We start from the raw sequence: 21,666 nt of genomic DNA on the forward strand, positions 1-21,666 counted from the left end.
CCAGCACCCACGATGGCGGCTCATGACTGTCCATACCTCCAGTTCCAGGGAATCCAACTTCCAGTCTCTGCGGGCACCGCGCATGCGCGTGATACACAGACATACATGCGAGCAACAATACTCATACACACACATCAATCTGTATTTTTTTTTTTAAGAATGCAAAGACAGTCTGTTGTTAGGAGCGTGAGCCCACGCACTTGAAGGTCCTCACCTGCGCAGGGTGGCCCAGTGGCTGGGCAGGCACTTCCTGCTGTAACCTCTCAGCCACTCTCTGAAGGGAAGGAGAGGAGCAGGATGGTTACCTCACTCTTCCCTAGCCTTACAGACTGCCTCTCTCAGTTTACTGTTCCCTGGGGCATTGAGGGAAACCATTTTACTGTGAGGTACACCCTGACAGAGATCAAAGGGCAGAAGGGCAGTGAAAGGAAGCAGGCCTTTCTGGGAGGTGGCCCCTTCCTCTGGCTCTCACTTTCCTCAGTGTCCTGGCAGGGCCCTCGAGGTGATTCACTAGGTCACCATTACTAATGCTGTCATCTCAACTCTTCTGGCCTTACCCCCTCATGACCTTAGCATGCTACTCAGTTTTTTTTTTTCCTGCATCGCTTTTATTTCCCATAAAATGAGAATAATGACTGTTCCTCCTTTTAAACCATGTAAGCCAGGGTGAGTGGTAAAGCCCCTGAGTGCACACCCATCAACCTGGATTCAGAAAGAGTTGACTCATTTTCCCATCTGAGTCCATCCAGCGCTGCTTCTGACCACCTACCACATGGTCACCCCAGACTGCCTGTCTGGCGAAGAAGTCACACAGGTTCCCAGCCAGGGAATGACGCTTAGCATAGCAGGCACTTTCCCCATGGCAATTACTGCAATTAAACAACCCCCAAGGCGTGCCCAGAGGGCCATTCCCCAAGTGAGCCTAGATGCTTGTCAAGTTGACAATTTACAGCAAACCATCACGTTAAAAAAAGAATCAAGGCCAGGCGTGGAGTGAAGGATTTAGTTCTCTGCTAAGAGGCCAAAATATGACTGGAAAGAAGGTTCCGAGCAAATGAAAACGGCGTTCAAGACCATGCAAAAATGGGAATACAGGGAGGAAAGCAATGACAGTGACATGGTGCATTGCCCTCTGCCTGCCATTCACAATTGGCCCATGTCTCACAAGAGGGCTGCCAGCCTATCCTGACCTCCTACACAAAGACCAAGCCTATTTTGCAAATAAACAAAATCAAATTAGAAATAAGGGCTGAACCTGTTATTGAGCTGGGGTGGTTTTTTTTTTCCAGAAAAGTAATAATTGGTAACCAGTAGGAATTCAAAGCATAAATGTGTATTAGAACTTAACTTTTTTTCTCAGTCCAGATAACTATCTACTTCATGAAGGCTCAGTAAATAGCAATAACAGATCTCATTCTCTCTCTCTCTCTCTCTCTCTCTCTCTCTCTCTCTCTCTCTCTCTCTCTCTCTGTGTGTGTGTGTGTGTGTGTGTGTGTGTGTGTGTGTGTGTGTGTGTGTGTGTAGAGGCCAGAGGACAACCTTTGAGACAGGGTCTTTCATTGGTAAGGAGCTCAACAGTTACAGAGACTGGCTGGCCAGTGAGCCCCAGAAGTCCTCACCATGGGGACTACAAATGCAGGCCACTATGCCCAGCATTTTTTTGGGTACATTTTGGGCATTGAACTTGGGTCCTAATGTTTGTGGGGCAAGCACTTTACCAACTGAGCCGTCTTCCCCCACCCCTCAAAGTGAGAGCTCAAGATCGGCATCCACTTGTGGAAAAACAACATTGCGGGCTGTAACAGAAGCTGGATGTGGGGGTCCCCGGGGTCCAGTGCTCTGTAGTATGTCCCTCAATAGGCGTTGAGGTTCTGCAGAGAGAGGTCAACCTACAGACCACTGACCCAGGGGAACCAATGTTCTGTGCAGGAGAGGCAGAAGCAGAACGGGGAGCCCAGATAGAGCCATAAATAAGGTACTGGTTCAGGAAGCTGGGTCTCAAGCCTCTGGGTGGAGGGCCCAGCACTAGGCCTCACATGGATGGATGCCTTTGGGTGTGGCCCTCTGGCCCATCAGGGACTGGCCAGCTTCTATAGCCCTGTGTTTGCATTGCTGTGCCAGGCTGAGGTAGCTGGAGGCTTCCTCTATTCTCCTAAGAACTGGTAGATCTGGCAGTACTTTGTGGGCAAAGTAGTCTGCCATCTGAAAGAAAACTTGAGGCAATGTGCTTACGGCCATCTTTATAAGCTCCAGCTGTGAGCTTATAAATCACTTTTAACCATGATGGAAGGCTGGCGTTACCCTTGGATGCCTTGAGGTGACAACAAGAGTTAACAAGTGACTGATCAGAAGCATTTCTCTCCCTGCCCTGGAGCAGGCCGTTTAAAGAGCGTGGCTTCTCAGTATGCAGCAGAGACAGCCTACAGGGGTGTGTATGTGCCAGTGCTTGCATGCTATGGTGCATGTGCAGGTCAGAGGGCAACTTTCATCAGCTGGTTCCCTCCTTCCGCCATGGGCTCCAGGGACCAAACTCGGGTCACCAAGCTTGCATGGCAAGTGCATTTACCTGCTGAGCCATCTCATCAGCCTAGAACAAACTAATTTGTATCTGTTTGGGCACAGTCTGTGGATTTCTGATGATTGCCAGATTTTTTTTTTAAAGAGAGAACTTGTAAATAACAATTCCTCATACATAGGATAAACAATCTCTCTTACGGATGTTCTGTCGGCGATGGTTTTTACTTAGGTGGTTATGCAAATGAACAGAAATTGTTTTTTTACTATTGTTTGAGTATATGACATCATCTGGTACCCAGGGGCTTTGCTTTGGGGTCTTATCTATTGGGATATTGATGTTAATTACAAAATCATATGGAATTGGAAGTCAGGCTCTCAGCTCTAATGACAGCTTTTAAAAAAATGCTTAGCCTTGGATTGGAGGAGAGAGGTCAGTCAGAAGACTGCTTGCAATGCAAGAATAAGTATCTGAGTTCAACCCTCCAGAACCCATGTTAAAAAAAAACAAAACAAAACCTCTCCCTAAACCTTGAGAAAAATTTAGAAGAAACCAGATCTTGGTTAGCATGTGGCATTGTCATATATACACTCAAAGAGTATATACCCTTACCTTTACCCCATGTTTGAAAAGCAGTGAAAATAAACCTTCAAAATCCAAACAAGCCCATGCACCTGGCTCTCTGCTTGGTCCTCTGCCTCATTGACATGCTTCTCATAGGAACCTTTGTCTTCTGCTGCCTTTGTTTCTATCCAGGTCACTATTTGCTTGACTCTTTTCTTCCATGATATCTCTGTAGCTCTCATGCCCTCACACATGCCCCTGTCTATTTACTAAACTCCACTCTCTTCTGGTGCTTGTAGCCTTTCCCACCTCTCCTAATACTTCTATTGATTTTTTCATTTCCACAACTTAATGCGTGAGGACTAGTATGACTTATAGGTCCAGTTCAACGGCCATCTTAGGTGGCAGTAACTCATAAATGCAGTATCCCCAACAACAGTCATGCCCTGGTGACTTCTGAATCTATACCCTAAGACAAATGGCTTGCCTAAGCTTCAGAGTCTTTTGCTCATTTGTTTACCGATAGCTAACATGCCCTGGTCCCTCCAGTGCTGCCAACGAGGGGCTGTCAATCACTCTGTACCCCAGGGCTGCGGGTTGTTCTCTATTGTTCCTTTTCGTATCTGGATGACAGGCCACAACACCTCACGTTCTAAGTATCTCTTCGACGTGCTCCTTACCGCTACCACTACTGCAGTGGCTCAGCTGTGTCTTCATTTTCTCTCTTGGGATATTGTTGTTGTCCTCCATGGACTCCCTACCTTCAACTCTGCGTCTTCGATGACTTCAGGGATGTCTTTAGGAAATCGCCCATCATTTTACCACTGCGCTTATATCTCCATGATCTCTCTACTCTGACCAGATCTCTCAGCACTAGAATTTCCATTTTTTATAAAATGTTATTTAAGGCCCTACAACTTGAGCCTGGTTGAGCTCCGGACCCTTCTGCGATCCCTGCCCTGTGTCTAACCACCTTTGGACTTATTTCTCATAGCTCTGGGTTTTAAGTTTGTGGATCTTGATTCTTCCCACCTCACACCACTCACTAACATTATTCATTCAGCTTCTTCTTAGAAGCTTCTTAAGCCGTGGGTCGTGGCCCAAATGATGTCACACAACTGACTGTAGAGGTCAGCTGTGGAAAAAAATGGGTGACAACAAAGTTCTGAATGCATGATAAGCAAAATGAACTCAACATCAAGTGTGGAATGAATCCAATAGTCAAGCGGCTACACTGGAGACTTGGTTCTAAACAGAAACATACACACTTCATCCTGGGGATGCCATCACCCCACCCAGCATGAATCACACTGCTGCAAACCCTTAGGCTCAGATTCCGTACCATGTCACGTTATATGAGTGGTAGTGTTTTGGCTGCATACACAATGTTTTCTGCTCTTATAGAAATACGATGTTGTCATTATGGAAAACAAAGGCATTTCATATTTTCCTACTGTCATTCCTCAGCATAGAGATATCACATTGGAATGTCTGTGGTTTGTTTTATAAACGGCATTCCATATCATTAGTTCACAAGTTTTCTTTCATCGTAAATCAACAGTGAAGTTGTTTATATAATAAATAATTTAAAAGGATTATATTTATGGTTTATTATCAGTAGATGTTTGGTGGTACTGACTTTATATATCTGTAGGTTCCAAGTCAAGTCTAGGGGAAAAAAATCAGATGAAAAGGACTTTTCAAGGGAAAAAAAATTAAGCCTCCCTATATCAGGCTTGTCAAAGAACCACCAAGAAGCCTTCCATTAGTTGCTTTCCATCCCTACCCCTGCTCAAAGCAAAAATGCCCAAGGAGTACTCCCTTCCTCAGGGGTCCCCAAAGTCTAAGACATGCTCCCACCTTTCTTTCCTCTCCCACTTTACCACCCACATCTGATTAAGGCCTTCTCCAGCCTTCATATAAGGCCTGTGAAGGGCGCTTATGGTCACTCAGATGCTAAATAGCAAAGAACAAATAATGGATTTGAGGAAGGAAGATAAAAATAACATAAATTGAAGCGAAGGGCAAGTGAGGCTGCCCAATACAGACTATTAGGTTAGGGGTGAGCCAGAAGCATCTGCTGTCAGCTTAAAGGGCTTAACACATCAGGAGCCATGGGCCTGAAGAGACACTTGAACCAGAAAAGTGCTCACTCTATAAACCTAAGGACCGGAGTGCAAGATTCCAGAACCCACATAAGCAAGCCAGGTATGATAGCATAAGCTTGCATTGCACTCCTGGGGAGACATCCAGAGGTGGATCCCTGGGGCTCAACAGGCAGACAGAGTAGCCTTCTTGAGGAGTTTCAGGCGAGTGAAAGATCCCATCTCAAAAGCAAGGTGGATGGCTCCTGAGGAACTACTCTTGAAGCTGTCCTCTGGCCATCACACACATGCTCACACATATAACAAAAGGTGCACACACACACTAGCACACACATATATGCTGTGGGACTGGACACACACACACACACACACACACACACACACACACACACACTTATATGCACACTCCATACAGATATGTTCAAGAAATAATACATTTTAAAACGCAATCAGAAATTTTGCCAACTGGTTTTAAAGCCTTTTGTAGTTTGAAACCAGTAACTGTGAGAATATTTGCACCAGGGAACTTAGCCCATGCTTTCCATAGGGACTTTCCTTTCTCGGGCAGATGGATTTCCTGGGAGTGAGGAGTCAGTTCAGTAGCAGAGCACTTGCCTAGCAAACTCAAGATCAGGTGTTCAGTCAGCCACCAGCACATGAGGGGTGGGGGAGGGGCATGGGGCAGGGGCAGGTTTCCTAAATACCACTGGTAATTGGAATTATAATAAAGCCAGTTAGTCCTTTCTCATGTCTCTCAAGCATACAGCATTGATGGATCTCATGATGATTGTTCCTGCTGTGACACTTCCTAAGTGTGCATCTGTGTCCCCTCCCCCATCTCTGATTTAGCTCATATCCTAAGCATCTCTTTCTCTGCTCACTGCTGGAGCTGCCCAGCATCACAAGACCAATGTTTTTGCTAACCCTGCCACTGGTTCAGCGTTTGGGATCAAGACCTGTTAGTCTGGAAATGAACAAGATGATGTGATTGCTTGCAAATAACAATGAAGATTCCTTATGTCTATGTGTGTGTGTGTGTGTGTGAGAGAGAGAGAGAGAGAGAGAGAGAGAGAGAGAGAGAGAGAGAGAGAGAGAGAGGGAGAGGGAGAGGGAGAGGGAGAGGGAGAGGGAGAGGGAGAGGGAGAGGGAGAGGGAGAGGGAGAGAGAGAGCGCGCAGACACTGGTCATTCTTGGATGTTCTCCCCTTTACTTACTGAGACAGGGTCTGTCACAGCAACCTTAGCTTCCTGATTTGGCTTACCCAGCTAGCCAGCTTGCCTAGAGCATCATCACAGCCACATCCTCAGCACTGGGACTGCAGGTGGGCTGCTGTGCCCTCCCAGAGTGTGTGTGGTCTCTGAGGATCTGGACTCCGGTACTCACACTTGCACAGAAAAAGCCTTATCCATGGAGCCATCTTCCTGGCCCTGACGCCTACTTCTTAGACATGATGTGCGGCTTATGAAAATGTTTGCCAGGTGTAGTCATAGATAACTGTCTACATCTCAAATCTGTGGTACTTACCTTGACATGGTTGGCCAGAGTTAGCTACACCCTTACACCCTGCAGTCATGTAAGGTCAGCAATGCTGACTTCATGGCCTGTGACCTCCAGATAAAAAGAGACAAAATCTGTGGAGACAGCCACAAAGTGACCGGTTACCACAGCCTTCTCCATCTTCCTCTTGACTCTGCCAGCATCCCACACACACACCCTGTCCCCATGGGGGGGGGGGGGGTTGCAGCACTACAATTAACGGGGCCAGGTGAGGTACAGGAGCACTACACTTTCCTCTGAGCCCCTACCCTCATTAAGAAAGTAAAATGCTGGTGAGTCTTGCAAGCGGCCGCCTTCGTCTCTCTGGATTGTTGGAGATCTCTGGCTGCCAGCATAGCACTCTGGGCCGGCAAAGTTCAGAGAACGACTTCAATAATATGACAGCCTCGTCCATTTAAAATGGAATTCAGCCCCGCTTCCTCCAGAGCCTTCATTGAGATTCTGCGCATGAGCCATTCCTCTAGTCACTTAACAATGTCTCTCATGTTTGGCCTGATTTGAGAGAGAGAAGAAAAGGAAAAAAGAAAGAAAGAAAAGAAAAGAGAGAAAGGAACCCAGCTTTGGATTTGTGATAACGCGGATCAGGGCGCTGTAATTGGGGGGAGGAGGCCCCCAGGCCGGCAGTAATAGGACGGCTCCTCTGATGTGTGCTAACATCAGACAATGACCTGTACATGCCTGTTCTCGGGGGACAGTAAAGAGGCTTTTAAGAATTACTCACTGTGAAGGATGAAAGCTAATGAGGAAAGGAGCGAGTGAGGAGAGAAGAGCTTCTTCGGGAAGTCTGGCTACACTCAGACCTGTCATGGCTCCCTTCAAAGTCATTAGGACGGGCTGGTCTCTGAAGGAGTGTGCTGAGCATCGCACATTCCTCATGCAGGCTCCTCCCAGGTCAAGGCACCCCCTTCCCGAGGAATTAAAGCCACTAAATAATACATATCAAGGGAGAGGAAGGGGATGGATGCAGAGACTGCCAATACGTAAGGTGAAAGAGGGCATCTCTATCAAAGAAGAAACAGCTCCTAATGGGCTTCAATGGCCGAAGAGAAAATGTCATTCCCTTACGCGCTGCCTCCTTGCCTGAAAGGCCAGGCATAGGCTTTGAATCACATACACCAGCAGACTGGCACGGAGAAACATGTCTTAGAAAAACTCGGGCCTTGCTTTTCACATGGACTGGCTTGCCAGGCTGGGGACCAGTCACCTGGAACACGTATTTGAGCTAGACACTGGCATCAAAAATGGTGACGTCAGATATGTCTGGGGAACCTCCTGGATGCCGACCTCCTCATGCAGCACGTAGGTGGCTATGTCTTTTGGTGAAGTGCACAAAGGCTGCCCTCTGAGGCATAAGGTGGCAGTCCACTTCAGGAACCCTCAGGGAGGAAGAAGCCACAGGTTTGCTTTTCTCACCTGCAGCCCCCCTGAAACAACAAAGGTGGTGCTTGCCCCAGCTGGGGAGGACTTCATGTCCTAGAGATGTAGCCTCTGTGGTGAAATAAAACTAAAGGTAACACTCACAATATCTACATGGTGAGAACACGTAACAGTAGCATATGCTCCAAAGCATGGTGCTCTTGAAGTGGCCTCAGGTAGGCAGGCTTTTGGGTTTTCTCCAGCCCCTCATCTGATGTCCTAGGTTGCTCTGCAGATCCCCATATATTTCTCCCACCCATATTTACCCTCAAAATACTATGAATACTGCCTCCATCTCCAACAGCCAAGTGCTCTTCCCGGAGTTAAGCAGTTGTCCAGGAGGCTCCTGATTGAGTTGCTGTCACGCAGAATTGGGCTATCTGTGATGGTTTTAACTGCCAACCTGAGACAACCTAAAATGGCCCGAAAGAGGACTTCAGTTGAGGATTTGCCTAGATCAGTCTGGCCTATGGGGGAGTCTGTGAGGGATCATCTGGGATGTTAACTGAGGTGGGGGAGACTCACCCTTAATACAGGCTGTAACCTTTTGTGGGCTGTCAAGAAGGCAAAAACTAGTTACCCATAAGCAGCAGGCAAGCAGGTGGCATGGGTGCATTCCCTTTGCTCTGCTTTGATTGTGGCTTTTGTGGGGCTAGCTGCTGAGTCTAGGCTTCCGTTTTCCCTCAAGGGTGGACTGACATTGGATGATAAACCAGAAACAAAATGAGAAAACAAACCAACCAAACAAACAAACAACATCAACAAACACTCTTTCATTCCTTAAGTTGCTTTTGGTCAGGGTGAGGGTACAACAGAACAAAATGGAAGACCGCCCCACCCTGTCTGCTCTTCCAAGATTTTCAGAGTATCCATTTGAATGGCCTCCAATGTCATCCCACACACCGAGGGTCCACCCTCTGCCCTGCCGTCTACAGAACCAGCCTGTGGGACAGTTCCTGAGTGGAAAGAGTTAGTTTTCACAAGGCAGTCATGTTTCCACTTTGGTATTTTTTTTTCTTTCCCATGAAGAGGATTTTGTTCAAAAACTGTGGTTCATAACTCTTCTCCTCTTCACCTAATTGTGTTAACTATTGAGAAAGCAATTAATGTACCAAATGGTTATTGAACACCTGCCACATGAGAGAGAGATTATATGACACACAAGAGAGGGGGGAAGCCAGCATAATAAATAGCACTTCAGTCGAGAGAGAAAGCAGGAGGGCTACAGGGTCAGAAGCCACAGCATAAATTCTAGTGGTCTCTCATAGCAGCTTTGAAGTCTTAATGATTTACTGCATCTCTTAAAGTCATCATTTTCCGCAAAAGGGGTTTCGTGATAGTGACTGCCTCTGAGGATTCTGTAGCGTCATGCAAGAGCGCTTAAGTCTCTGTTGGCCGGAGACTGGATGGTCAAGATATATAAAGCTGGCTTACCATGAGTGAGTTCAAAGTGGGAGAAGACTCAGAAGAGTCCACAGGAGCCAAGAACCAGCAGATAATAGAAACTTGCAAAAGGAGGGGCCAGTCCTGGATAAATAATTTGTTTTCATGTTCATAGCCAGCTTTGCCATAATCAGGAGCCACCATGATCCCACCGCATACCTCAGGCAAAAGAGCAGAGCTTGACTTCAGAAGCCAGCTATTCCTTAAAGGTGATCTCTTAGCAGTGCAGGGATATATGTAGCTCGGCACAGGGACAACTGTGTGGCACACGTGCATGAGTGTGTTTGTGTGTGTATAGGCGAATGTTTGTACACATGCATGTGGAAGCCTAAGGTTGACATTGGGAGTCTTCTCTAATTGATCTCTACTCTATTTATTGAGGCAGGGTCTCTCAATCGAACCCAGAGCTCACTGATACGGCTGGCCTAATGAGCCATCTTGCTCCAGGAGTCCCCTGTCTCTACCTTCCAAATGCTGACATCACAGGCATGTATGTAGGTGCCGGGGATCAGGAGTATGGTCCTCACATTTGCATGGCAAACATTCTACCTATTGAGCCATCACCCTCCACCCCAGACAGGAATAAAAATCGTTATATCAAGCAGACTATTAACTAATAGTAGAAGAAGATATCTACCACATTGCTGTTTGGTCTCGTCATCCATTCCAAATTGTTATCTGTAGCAAAACCTTTAAGTAAGAGCCACTTTGGAAATCTATCTGGTGCTATCTCAGAAAACTGGGAATAGGGCTTTCTCAAGACCCAGCTATTCCACTCCTTGGAATATACCCAGAAGATGCTCCAGCACACAACAAGAAATTTTGCTCAACCATGTTCATAGCAGCCTTATTCATAATAGCCAGAACATGGAAACAGCCTAAGTGTCCCTCAATAGAAGAATGGATAAAGAAACTGTGGTACATTTACACTATGGAATACTACTCAGCTATTAAAAACAAGAAATTCCTGAAATTTGTGGACAAATGGATTGAGCTAGAAATGATCATAATGAGTGAGTTAACCCAGAAGCAGAAAGACTCAAATGGTATATACTCACTTATATCTGCATACTAGCCCAAGGGGCATGTCCCAGGAAAGCCTTCACTTACCAGGAAACTGGGACAGAGGGGAGGACATCCTATTGGGACTCTAGATGAGAGAAACATGGGAGAATGGCAAAGTAGAAGGATCCAGAGGGTCCTAGAAACCTACAAGTAGAACATTATGATAGGCAGATTTGGGCCCAGGCGTCCCGCTCAAACTAAGGTACCAGCCAAGGACAATACAGGCGGTAAACCTTAAATCCCTACCCAGATCTAGCCAATGGACAGAACATTCTCCACAGTAGAGTGGAGAGTGGGATATTACTTTCTCACATACTCTGGTGCCTCACATTTGACCATGTCCCCTGGAGGGGGAGACCTGGTGGCACTCAGAGGAAGGACAGCAGGTTACCAAGAAGAGACTTGATACCCTATGATCATATACAGGGGGATGAGGTCCCCCTCAGGAACAGTCATAGAGGAGGGGAATAAGGGGAAAATGGGAGGGAGGGAAGAATGGGAGGATACAAGGGATGGGATAACCATTGAGATGTAACAAGAATAAATTAGTAAATTTTTTTTAAAAAAAACAAAGAAATTTCCACAGGATGATCAATAAATGCAACTGTGATAAGTGATCTGGTTTATATAGTTAGTAAATTTACTCAATAATAAATATGTCAGTCAACAATATAAAAAAATCAGTCTCAACAGTATATCATGTCAAATCATTTTACATCCTGAGTTTTCAGTTTTTCATTATTGCATCAGGACAAACCTTTTTTTTTTTTCTTCTTGACTATTAGCCAAGTCCCTCAAGGTACCCACAGCATTCAACCTCTCATGCCATTTAACAGAAGCCCTGTTTAATTCACAGATTTACAAGGGCCAGATATAGTGCACACCATAATCTCCCTTTAGTAAGCAAGGTTGTTCCTTAGTGGCCAGGAGGCATCCGTCCACCCTTAACCTTTTCACTTTCAGAAAAATAAACGGCACACGTGACTTGAAAACTGAATCCATCTTGACTGCATGTGAAATAATAAAAGCTGCTAATGTCTTCATCATTTCCTGAGCAAGCCCATCAGGCAGAGAGGATGTTGCTTTTTTTTTCTATTTTGTGAGATGTATTATAGCTGACTAATCCTCAATAAATATGAAAGAGTGATCATTTCACAGCTACCGATTGACAAACTGGGACGCATTTTTTTCATTCGAGCACGCAAGATAAGCAGGCTGCCAGGGGCTCTGCCATCCCTGCCTCAGACAAAGCCTGTCCCAGGCAGAAGCTGCTGGTTCATTCCTGGGTCACCACTGTGTTATTTTTAGTTCTCTGCATCTTCCCAGGAGTTCAGATCACATTCCAAGCAGCCTCCCTGTCTTAGGGATCCCTCTCCATCCCACCTTCCCTGGCATAATTTAAAGAAACGGGTGCCTCCAATTAAACCATTCCGGATGTAAATTTCTTGCCTGGAGAGCGAATTGAGAAAGGAATGCGATTCATGAATATAAATTGAGCCTCCCTGACACTTCAGTTTTCATCTTGAAATTGAAGACTATTCGCCTCTCCCACATAAATCCTTATTTGCCTTAAGTGTGTTTACTTGTGGGACCCCTCCCCCCCCCCAGTGCCGAGCTGGGAGCATATTGCTATGCATAACCAAATGCTAACTCTCACAAATCATCCTGGGATGAGGCCTGTGGAGGGAGAGGTTGCAAGTAGCTGCATCTGTTTTCCCTGGAAAGGAGGTATAGCTCTGCCTCAAGCTGTGCCCTATATGGAGATGGAGCAACTCTGCCTGTCCTTTAATATTTCATTTTCCTCTAAAGGAACCTCCCTCCCTCCCCCCCTCCCTCCCTCCCCCCCTCCCTCTCTCTCCCATCTTCCCTCCCCCCCACCTCCTCTCCCTCCCCCCCTCCCCTCCCTCCTCCCCCTCTCCATCTCCTCCAGCCCTCTCTTTCTCTCTGAATGTCCTTTCACCTCCATTCATTTCCCTTCGCCTTAGTTTTGGTTTAAAGATTGTCCTGACTGAAGACTCTCTCATGAGCCACATCAATTTATTTTTTAACACAACGAGAGACTGTGGAAGGACGGAAGTGTCTGATGGGCAAACACGCAAATGAGCTTCGGACACTAGAGCCCCTTCTCCCTCATCCCTCTGGCCTCCTCTCCTCCTCTCCTTTCCTCTTCATCGTTTTTTTAATTTGCCTAATGCAGTGGTTCTCAACTAACCTAATGCTGCAACAGTGGCCCCCAAGTATAAAGTTATTTTTGTTGCTACTTCATAACTTCATAACTTAATATCTGCGTTTTCCGATGAGCTTAGACAACCCCTTATGAAAGGGTCATTTGACCCCCAAATGTGTCAGGACCCACAAGTTGAGAACCATTAATCTAGTGGCTACATGTAACCAGTAAAAGATCCATGGAGATGCCAGATTTTAAAAGACTGCCCTCTGTTTTCAGCCAGAAATACACCTCTGTTAGAATACTCCTAGTGGCATGACCTTGCCGGCAACTTCACGTTGCCTGCCCTTTGTTACAGAAGCACATGGTAAGAGAAACTATAGTATGTAATTGACTGTAACTCTCCCACAACCACATCAAGTTATTTTCTTATGTGTACAACAATGCATGCTACAAAGAACTCAGTGTGGTTAAGAATAACTTGATGAGGAAATGGTAAAACACTCTGATTGTCTTTTCAGGATATAGGTTTCTTCTGTGTATGTGGGTACTACCCTCCCCTGTGAGATCCCCCCCCCCCCGCCGTGTGTGTGTGTGTGTGTGTGTGTGTGTGTGTGTGTGTGTGTGTGTGTGTGTAACAGAGATCAATTGATCAATTTTGAGTGCCATTCTTCAGGTGTTGCCACTTTTCTTTTTAATTTAGAGTCTCTCACTGGCCTGGAAATCTCTTATCAGACTAGACTGGCCAGGGCACAAGACCCAGGATCTGCCAGTCTCTGCCTCCTTAGCTCTGAGATTACAAGTGTGTGTCACCACATCCATGTTGCTTTTTCTTTTAAACAAACCTTCCGTGGATTGAACTAAAGTGCTCATGCTTGCAAGATGAGCATTTACTAAGTTTTCTACCTCCCCTGCCAGACCTGATCATGTAAAATATCATAGCAGCTGCCTATAGGTTAGAATGGAGGTGTGCACACATGAGAGACCAACAGAAAGCATTTCCAAAGGGCTTGTACTCTGCATCCAAGACCTTCTGAGAAGCAGGGTTAACAATGGCCTGGCCTATGTGGTACTTCTTAACCCAAGTTGGGTGGGTTTTCCTCTGAGCTACACTCACTAAGCTGTGAGCCCTCCGGGATGGTGCTCTGAGGCTTCCATGGGACTCCGAGCACATTAAAGGAAAGCTTTGCACATGCACTGTGGTGAGGACAGAGCAGAAAGGCAGCCATTACTCTTAATTACGTTGGTGACATGTGGTGTCCTTAAAGGATTTCAAATAACTTTACAAAATTAAAAACCTCTAATAATGAGCAAGGTGTGCAGTGAAAATAAAAATAAGACGACACACAAGGCAGTTTAAAAAATAGACACTGATTCAGCTTCCTCACTCTGGGCACTGGCCAGACCTCCCACCTTGGCCTGTCCCCAAATTTCTTGTCCCCTGTCTTCCGTACCAACAGCTCATTTCAAACCAACTTGGAGACTAGAACAGGTCCTCTAACTCAGCATCTCTCTGCAGACATGTCTCTATGATATTTCTGAAATAAATGGAAGTATTTTATATACAGCCACATACTTTCTTCTGTGCAGGCTATAATTTTCTTTTTCCTCATTATGAAGCCACAGTCTTCACACATACTCAGTGCATGCCACCTGTTAACACTGGACATACACTCTGTGTTCTTGCTTCATTTCTTAGAATCAGGTTGTACAACGTATCTCAGTATCCGTGAGTCAGACTCCCCTGTCTTATTCTCAGTCTCTCCATGTGGTTACTGTGTAAGCTCTGCGCACACCTCACTGTACAGCAGGGACTGGTGCTGTTGTGTGTGTTCACTACTGTGCTGTCCCTATTGAAGTTGTAACTTTCTTCCACATTTATAAGAGCAGTTCTCAATCTTCTTTCACAATACATTTAAGCCACTTATTTGAGGACAAACATAAATACATCAAATCTGCTCTATCACTTAAGAAAAAGAAAGAAAAGAGGGCCAACCAACTGACTCACATAAATGAATAAAAATAGATAATTTTTTTAAAAAGATACTGTATTCTATGCTGTCTGATACATGTTCATGACTACTTGTTGGGTATTTTACTGGAATGTTCTCTTAGGAGCTAACTGTTGAGCAGAATTAAAGGCACAATGGACTCTTCTCTTGCTTATACCTTCCCCCTGCCAGGAGCTGTTTAATTTGTCAGCATAGGGAATTGTTTTGTTCACCAGGACATGGCCAAATCGAACCCATACTGTGTGAATAGGCTGTTTGGTGGCCTCTGCACACATAAGGCAAGTTCAGGAGGGTGGGAAAATAAGTGAAGCAGCCATTTAAACGAAAACATCCTTAATAATCTGAAATTATTGAGACCACTGAAGACGTCAAACATGAAAGCTATAATTTATGATGTCAAGAGAGGCCTCTGTGTAATTAAGAATTAATCATAGTCACATGTGCTCATTGGACTGGTCTGTGTAACAATAGAAATACCAGAAGGTTTTCATTGGATGATTCTATGTAACAATAGAAATGTCAGATTTTTGGGGGGAGGGGTATTCTATGCAGCAATGGAAATGTCAGAGGGTTTTCATTGGACCATTCTTTGTAACAATACAAATATAGAAGATTTTTCTTGAACTGTTTTATGTAGCAACGTAAATGTCAGTGGACCTTTTGAAGCCAAAATATTGTCCATACTTGGAGATTTCTTTCTTTCTTTTTTTTTTAAATCATTCTTAGGAAACAGACACCTGGGCAGCATACTCACAGCATGGAGACTGAGATGTCTGAGGCTCACTTAGAAACAAGAGCTTGCACCCTAAGCAATGCCACAATTCCTTCCTGTGGCAGCCTCTTACAATCCATCAATCTATTCAGAGGAACTTTTTTTTTATTTTTCTTTCCTTTACAGGTTACCAGCCTGTCATGTCTGGTCAGCAGGGCTTCCAAGGCCTGATGGGAGTACAGCAGTCAGCTCACAGCCAGGGTGTGATGAACAGTCAACAGGGAGCCCCAGTGCAGAGCGTGATGGTCTCCTACCCAACCATGTCTTCTTATCAGGTGCGTGAAGGCAGCCTGGAAAGCCCTGGTCATAAATTCACACTTTTCAAAGTAGAAGATATATGAAGTTTAGCTGGTGACGGGGGGGGGGGGGGCAGGGGGGGAAGGGGAGGCAGTAGTAGGGTCATGGATGCTTGACCCATGCATCCATTAGCTAACTTTGAACTGAGATATAAATGTAGAAAATGCTAGGCAGGCGCCAGTGCTAACGTTGGGGTTTCTAAATGTTTTGTATGAATTGCTTCCGTATAAACGTATATTCATAAAATATAATATAAGACATCCTTTGATGTTCTGTCCAAAAAGACTTTTGGACCCTTTACTAAAATGATACTTGGTAGAAAACCATCATGGCAACTCCTCAGCCGTGTTTGTATTCATTCAGGCCAGCTTCACTCTACCACGGTTGCAAGTTATTGCAGATCTCCACATGGCATCCCACACGCATCTGAAGCACACTGGTGTGGGCACAGTTTCATCCTCAGACCAGAACAACTTGAGTCTTTAGCACATATTACATATGCTTTTGTACTTTGTAACCTGAAGCCTTCGAGAAGAAGCAGCTAGGAGTGAGTGAATGAATGCGATGGCTAGGTTATTCAACTTAGCTGTCCCGGGTGCATCTAGCTTTAAAGAAACTATGCTCAACCCTTCTGCTTGGGCAAAGTGCCCTCCTTACTAAGGAAGTCTCCAAGCTTGTTCTCATGAAACTAGAAAGAGTCACGGTCTTCCATACTGAGAGAAAGCTAGAGGGGCCTTCAGATGGTGTCCTGGGGCAAAGGAGAGAGGAGAGGGAGGGAGGGAAGGGAGGGAGGGGAGAAGGGAAGGAGGCTATTAGAGTTCATCCTTCTAAGCATCTGCTGCATCCTGGGATCTGCACCTGCCATACTTGAGTGTTTCTTTGGCAGAGATGCACTTATCCAAATGATCTCCACGCATGTGCAACCTATGGTTCACAGGCTACAAGCATCCTACAGAACATGTGAGTACAGCACAACATAATCCTAAGCCATGACGATGTTCCATGTAACAGTGTCAAAGCTATATAGTCGGACAGGTTCAGTGACTTTCTCCAAGTGAAACAACTGGTAAGTGATAGGTAGATACGGGATTGGGGATCTGGTCCAACTTAAACTTATCACTCGACTGACAGACACCGTACCGTTCGCTGAAAACACAGAAGCAGCCTTTTCACCTAGAGTTTTGCTTGTGTCTTGCACAGGTGCCAATGACCCAAGGTTCTCAAGCAGTGCCCCAGCAGACCTACCAACTACCAATCATGCTGCCCAGCCAGGCAGGCCAAGGGTCACTCCCAGCCACCGGAATGCCTATGTACTGTAACGTCACACCGCCAACCCCTCAGAACAACCTAAGGTTAATGGGTCCACACTGCCCCTCCAGCACGGTTCCTGTCATGTCTGCTAGCTGCAGGACAAACTGTGCGAGCATGAGCAACGCCGGTTGGCAGGTCAAGTTCTGAGAGCTCAGGCTGCCTGCAGTCCGCGTCCATCAGATGTTAACTCACGGCCTTCAGAGAAAGAGGAGACTTTGACGACTGGCTGAGGACTCTAAATTCACTCAACGCTCAAACAATTTGCTGCTGGTATTCTGTACAAACTAATCAAAGACTACTACACACATTAGCTGGTTAATGGTGCATATTTCTGTCATGTCTGCTAGGTTTGCCTCTCTAGCTTAGCTAGTGACATGAATTCATCAAGGTAAGATTTTCTACCGCTGAATACCACTGTGTAGACTACAATATCCCTGATTCGGATTAGTTTTGTACTTTGTGTTGAGTTCGTGATGCTAAAAGTATTTAAAAATATATATAAACTAAATCACACTGTACCAAAGCTGTAATGGAAAAAGAAGAGAGTTAAGGAATGGAAGGAATAATTTATATACATTATAGAGTTTTCTTTTTTTAATGGATATATATGGTATTGTAGTGTTTAATCAAAATAAAAGCTTATCTGACCTTATGGAGGAAGGTCAAGTTTTTACCACCAGCTTGTTTCAGTCTCTCTTTCAATATGCTATTTACTTGTTTGTTAATTTTTTTTTATCAGCAGATGTTAATTATACCAAATGAGCTTCATCAGGAAACTGTCATACTTCGACAGATTGCCTTTTGACTACACTTAACTTCAGTGTCTCCTCAGACTCTCCTCGGTACCCTCCCTCTTCTCACTTAGTGCGGCAGCTTCCATGGCACTTTTTTGTTTGTTTTTAACGAATCAGTGAGGATTTGGGGGAGTGGCTTTATTGGGCTTACACCAAAGGAAGTCAGGACAGGAACTCAAGCAGGCAGGAACCTGGAGGCAGGAGCTGATGCGGAGGCCATGGAGGGGTGCTACTCACTGGCTTCCTTCTGATAAGTGAGTTTCACTGGGGCTTCTTACAGAAGCAAGGGTAGGGGATGATTTCCAGGAGCTTGTGCAATTACCTCCTTAGAGGAAAAGTCTCTCTCCCTCAGCAACCATTAACTATAAATCCTTAGAGAGGAACAGGGATTTATACGCCACCCCCCTCATCCTCCCACGACAGGATGTTGACACGCTCCATCATGTGTAGGTAAGCGTAGATGCTGTGAGCTCAGTTGCTCCACACTGTATTACGCCTAGAAGATGGTGTTCCAAGAAGATCCACCTCTTCCTCTGGCTCTCACATCCTTACTTTCCCTTCCTCCTTGAAATCTGCTGTGCCTTGGGAGACATCGTAGAGAAGTCTCGTTTATGACTCAACATGTCTGTTTATGCTTTATTGGTGCCACTGTTGCTCTTTCTGGGCACCATCTCACGAACGCTACAGGGCAAAGTTGTTCCAGGCATTTTTGAGTTGCGTGACATCTCTCTGAGAGCTACCATAAGCAAACCCTTTTTAGTAGCCCCCAAGGCTGCCATGCCATGCCATGGCCTTTTAGTTATATAAATACTGGAAGTGTATAGCTCAACCATACCTACGAGGCAATTCCAGATCTGTCACTAAGGATACCCAGCCTACATCTAGTCTTGTCCTATCTTTCCTGGAATTCAGCCATGTACCTGAAAGATAAATGTGCTTACAGTAACATAGAAGAGATAGCACCTGGTTTCTCCCGCTATACTAGACCATGTACTCCAAAGTACCGCTGGGTTGACACTCAGCTAACATTCAAAGGTGCTGACACTTGTCTTGGCAACTGGAAAATAATATATAGAGAGAGTGATTTGATCACAAAAGCTAGAGCATCTGCAAAGCTAATATAAGAAGCCTGTGGCTATCCAGTCCCCATGGGGTTCATGGTTAAAATGGAGTTAGCACAACATTTAAAAATTAATAACTGAACTCTGGGCTCTGAGAATCAGCCCTTAGAAAGATGCTTATTTCAGGGAATAAAACCTCATAGCTTTCATCTTAAATACCACAGCATAATGCTTCATTGTTTATATTTCCTACCTAAAAAGCAAATTACAGGCATGGTATCAGGAAAATTCTCATTGGTTCCCATTTGATCACATTCTCTACGTTGGATTTTTCATTTTCATGTTGTTTAGCTGTGGATAGAGTTAAGCACTTAAAAACCCTACTTAGTAGATTATCATTTCTTTCTGTCTATCATTTTCTTTTTCCTTTCAAAGGGAGCTTTTGTGCTACTCTAATTAACTTCGCTCCTTGTGATGTCTGCTCTATTTTCCCATATCTGGGTCTACTTATTTTTTCATCAAGCTAATCCCTGACCATGAAAAGTGTTGTTTTAAAAAAAAAAAGGAATATTTCTTTTTTTCTTTTCTTTTTTTTTTTAGCCATTGAACCAATAACCACACTGAGGAAAGATAGTACATTTTCCCAGCTAACATCTTTCCCTAATGGAAGGAGGGTCTTGGACCATATGGATTCATTTTTTTAAAATTATAGTCATTTATTTATTTAATGTGTGTGTGTGTGTGTGTGTGTGTGTGTGTGTGTGTGTGTGTGTACATGCCTGTCTGAATGTATATTGGGGAATGGGGTCCTAGGGATGGACCTCAGGGTTTTCCAGCGTAGAGCCCAGCACCTATACCCTCAGAATCATCTCCAGCCCAGATTCACTTTTCAAAAACTTTCATTTCTTAGTCTTCAGTCTTTGACAGTGATCCTAAAGTCAAATGCCCCAAACATGAGCTGGAATGCTCTTTGCGCCTCTATAGCATGCTGTTGTTTAACACGTTCCTGCAGGGTGTGAGGGAGGCAGGAGAGGGTACACCGGCATTACAGAAACAAGATGCATAACGGTGAATATAATTTGAAGGCTGGAATAGAGCTGTAAGTCGCTATTAGAAATGTGAGCCCTTTGTGAAAAACACCTTTTTAAGAAAATGACTTAGAAAAAAATCAAACACAGTGAGGGGTGAAGCAACAGACATGGGGGGGCATATTTAGTTTTTGATTCCACTGTTGACAACAGTCAAATTGTGATGGGTGTGTGGGCACTCTGTCCCCCTTCTCCCTCTGTTCCACACACAGGCTAACGAAGCAGACACAGCTGCAGCTCCAACATTCACCTGTCCTCAGGCACCTGTATCACATGTGTCTTGATCACCTTCAAACCAGAGTTGATACTGGAAATGCCTCACTTTCAAAGTAAAGCAGAAATAGATCTTTGGGGATTGTCAAACTGTAGTAGACATATATTTTATATAAACAAAAAATAAAATATTTTCCTTGGAGCAATTTTTAAAATATATAGTTTAAAATATATTAAAATATATATTACGTTTTTATAAATATTTTTATATATTATGTATTTTTTTAAAAATTTTATTTATTGTATATGAGTGCTTTATTTGCAGAAGAGGGCATCAGATCACATTATAGATGGTTTAGAGCCACCATGAGGTTACTGGGCTGAACTCAGGACCTCTGGAAGAGCAGGCGGCACTTTTAACCACTGAGAAATCTCTTCAGCCCCTATATTTTTAATATATGCATACATGAAATGTTTGTATGTGTGGTGGAGGAGGTAGTTACATGTACACATGCTTCCAGTTTTAACAAGCTAGGCATGGTGGTTCATACCCAGCACTAGAAGGGGCAGAGGCAAGCAGATCCCTCAGTTCAAGCCCAACCTAATAGATAGATAGATAGATAGATAGATAGATAGATAGATAGATAGATAGATGAAAATCCGAAAATAACAAACCGGCATGTGCGCACCATGACACGTGTGTGGAGATCAGAGGTCAATCTCAGGTGTCAGGCCTGGCCTTACATATTAAGACTGGGTCTCTAGCTCTTTGCTGAGTGTGACAGGTTAGCTAAGCTGAGAGCTCCTGAGGAGCCTCTTGCGTCCAACTCCACCCTCGCCATCCCCCCCACCCCACCCCGGAGACATGCTGCAATTATAGACACTCGGCATCACATACAGTTCCGTGTGGGTGTTGCAGACCAAAACTCTGGTCCCACACCTGTACAGCAAGCATTTCAACCACTGAGCCACCTCCTTTTGCCCAGAACACCTTTTGCTCCGTGCTACTTATGGCTGCTATGCGAGGTAGGTAGCACATAGAGCATCTATACAAAGGAAAGGTTAATTAATATTGTTACAACCTACGTGGTTTCTGGAAATCTTTAGCATTAATTTATATTATGGATTTCCAAAAGGCAGCCATAAGTTTCCAGTTTTGCCAAAAAGTCACCTTCAATCACAGGCAATGTCAAATGACAAGTGTTTAAGGAGCTAGTTGAGAACATATTATCAGAAGGTGCTGGAGGGATGGCTCAGCAGTTAAGTACCCTAGCTGCCCTTCCAGA

General features: G+C 44.8%; 1 protein-coding gene across 14 annotated transcripts in view; it reads left to right on the plus strand.

The window, feature by feature from the left end:
* ARPP21 (cAMP regulated phosphoprotein 21) overlaps positions 1-17,900 on the plus strand; it is a 167,912-nt gene extending 150,012 nt beyond the window's left edge. For all 14 annotated transcript variants that reach the window (XM_084753523.1, XM_084753522.1, XM_084753525.1 and 11 more), the window contains 2 exons: positions 15,743-15,891; positions 17,114-17,900. In XM_084753523.1, coding sequence (XP_084609649.1) covers positions 15,743-15,891; positions 17,114-17,371 — 407 coding nt within the window. In that variant the 3' untranslated portion in view covers positions 17,372-17,900. The remainder of the gene's footprint in view (positions 1-15,742; positions 15,892-17,113) is intronic.
* Positions 17,901-21,666: the final 3,766 nt, after the last annotated feature.

The sequence above is a fragment of the Acomys minous genome (genome assembly GCF_964271855.1).
Source record: "Acomys minous genome assembly, chromosome: 13".
In the NCBI taxonomy this organism is placed as follows: Eukaryota; Metazoa; Chordata; class Mammalia; order Rodentia; family Muridae; genus Acomys; species Acomys minous.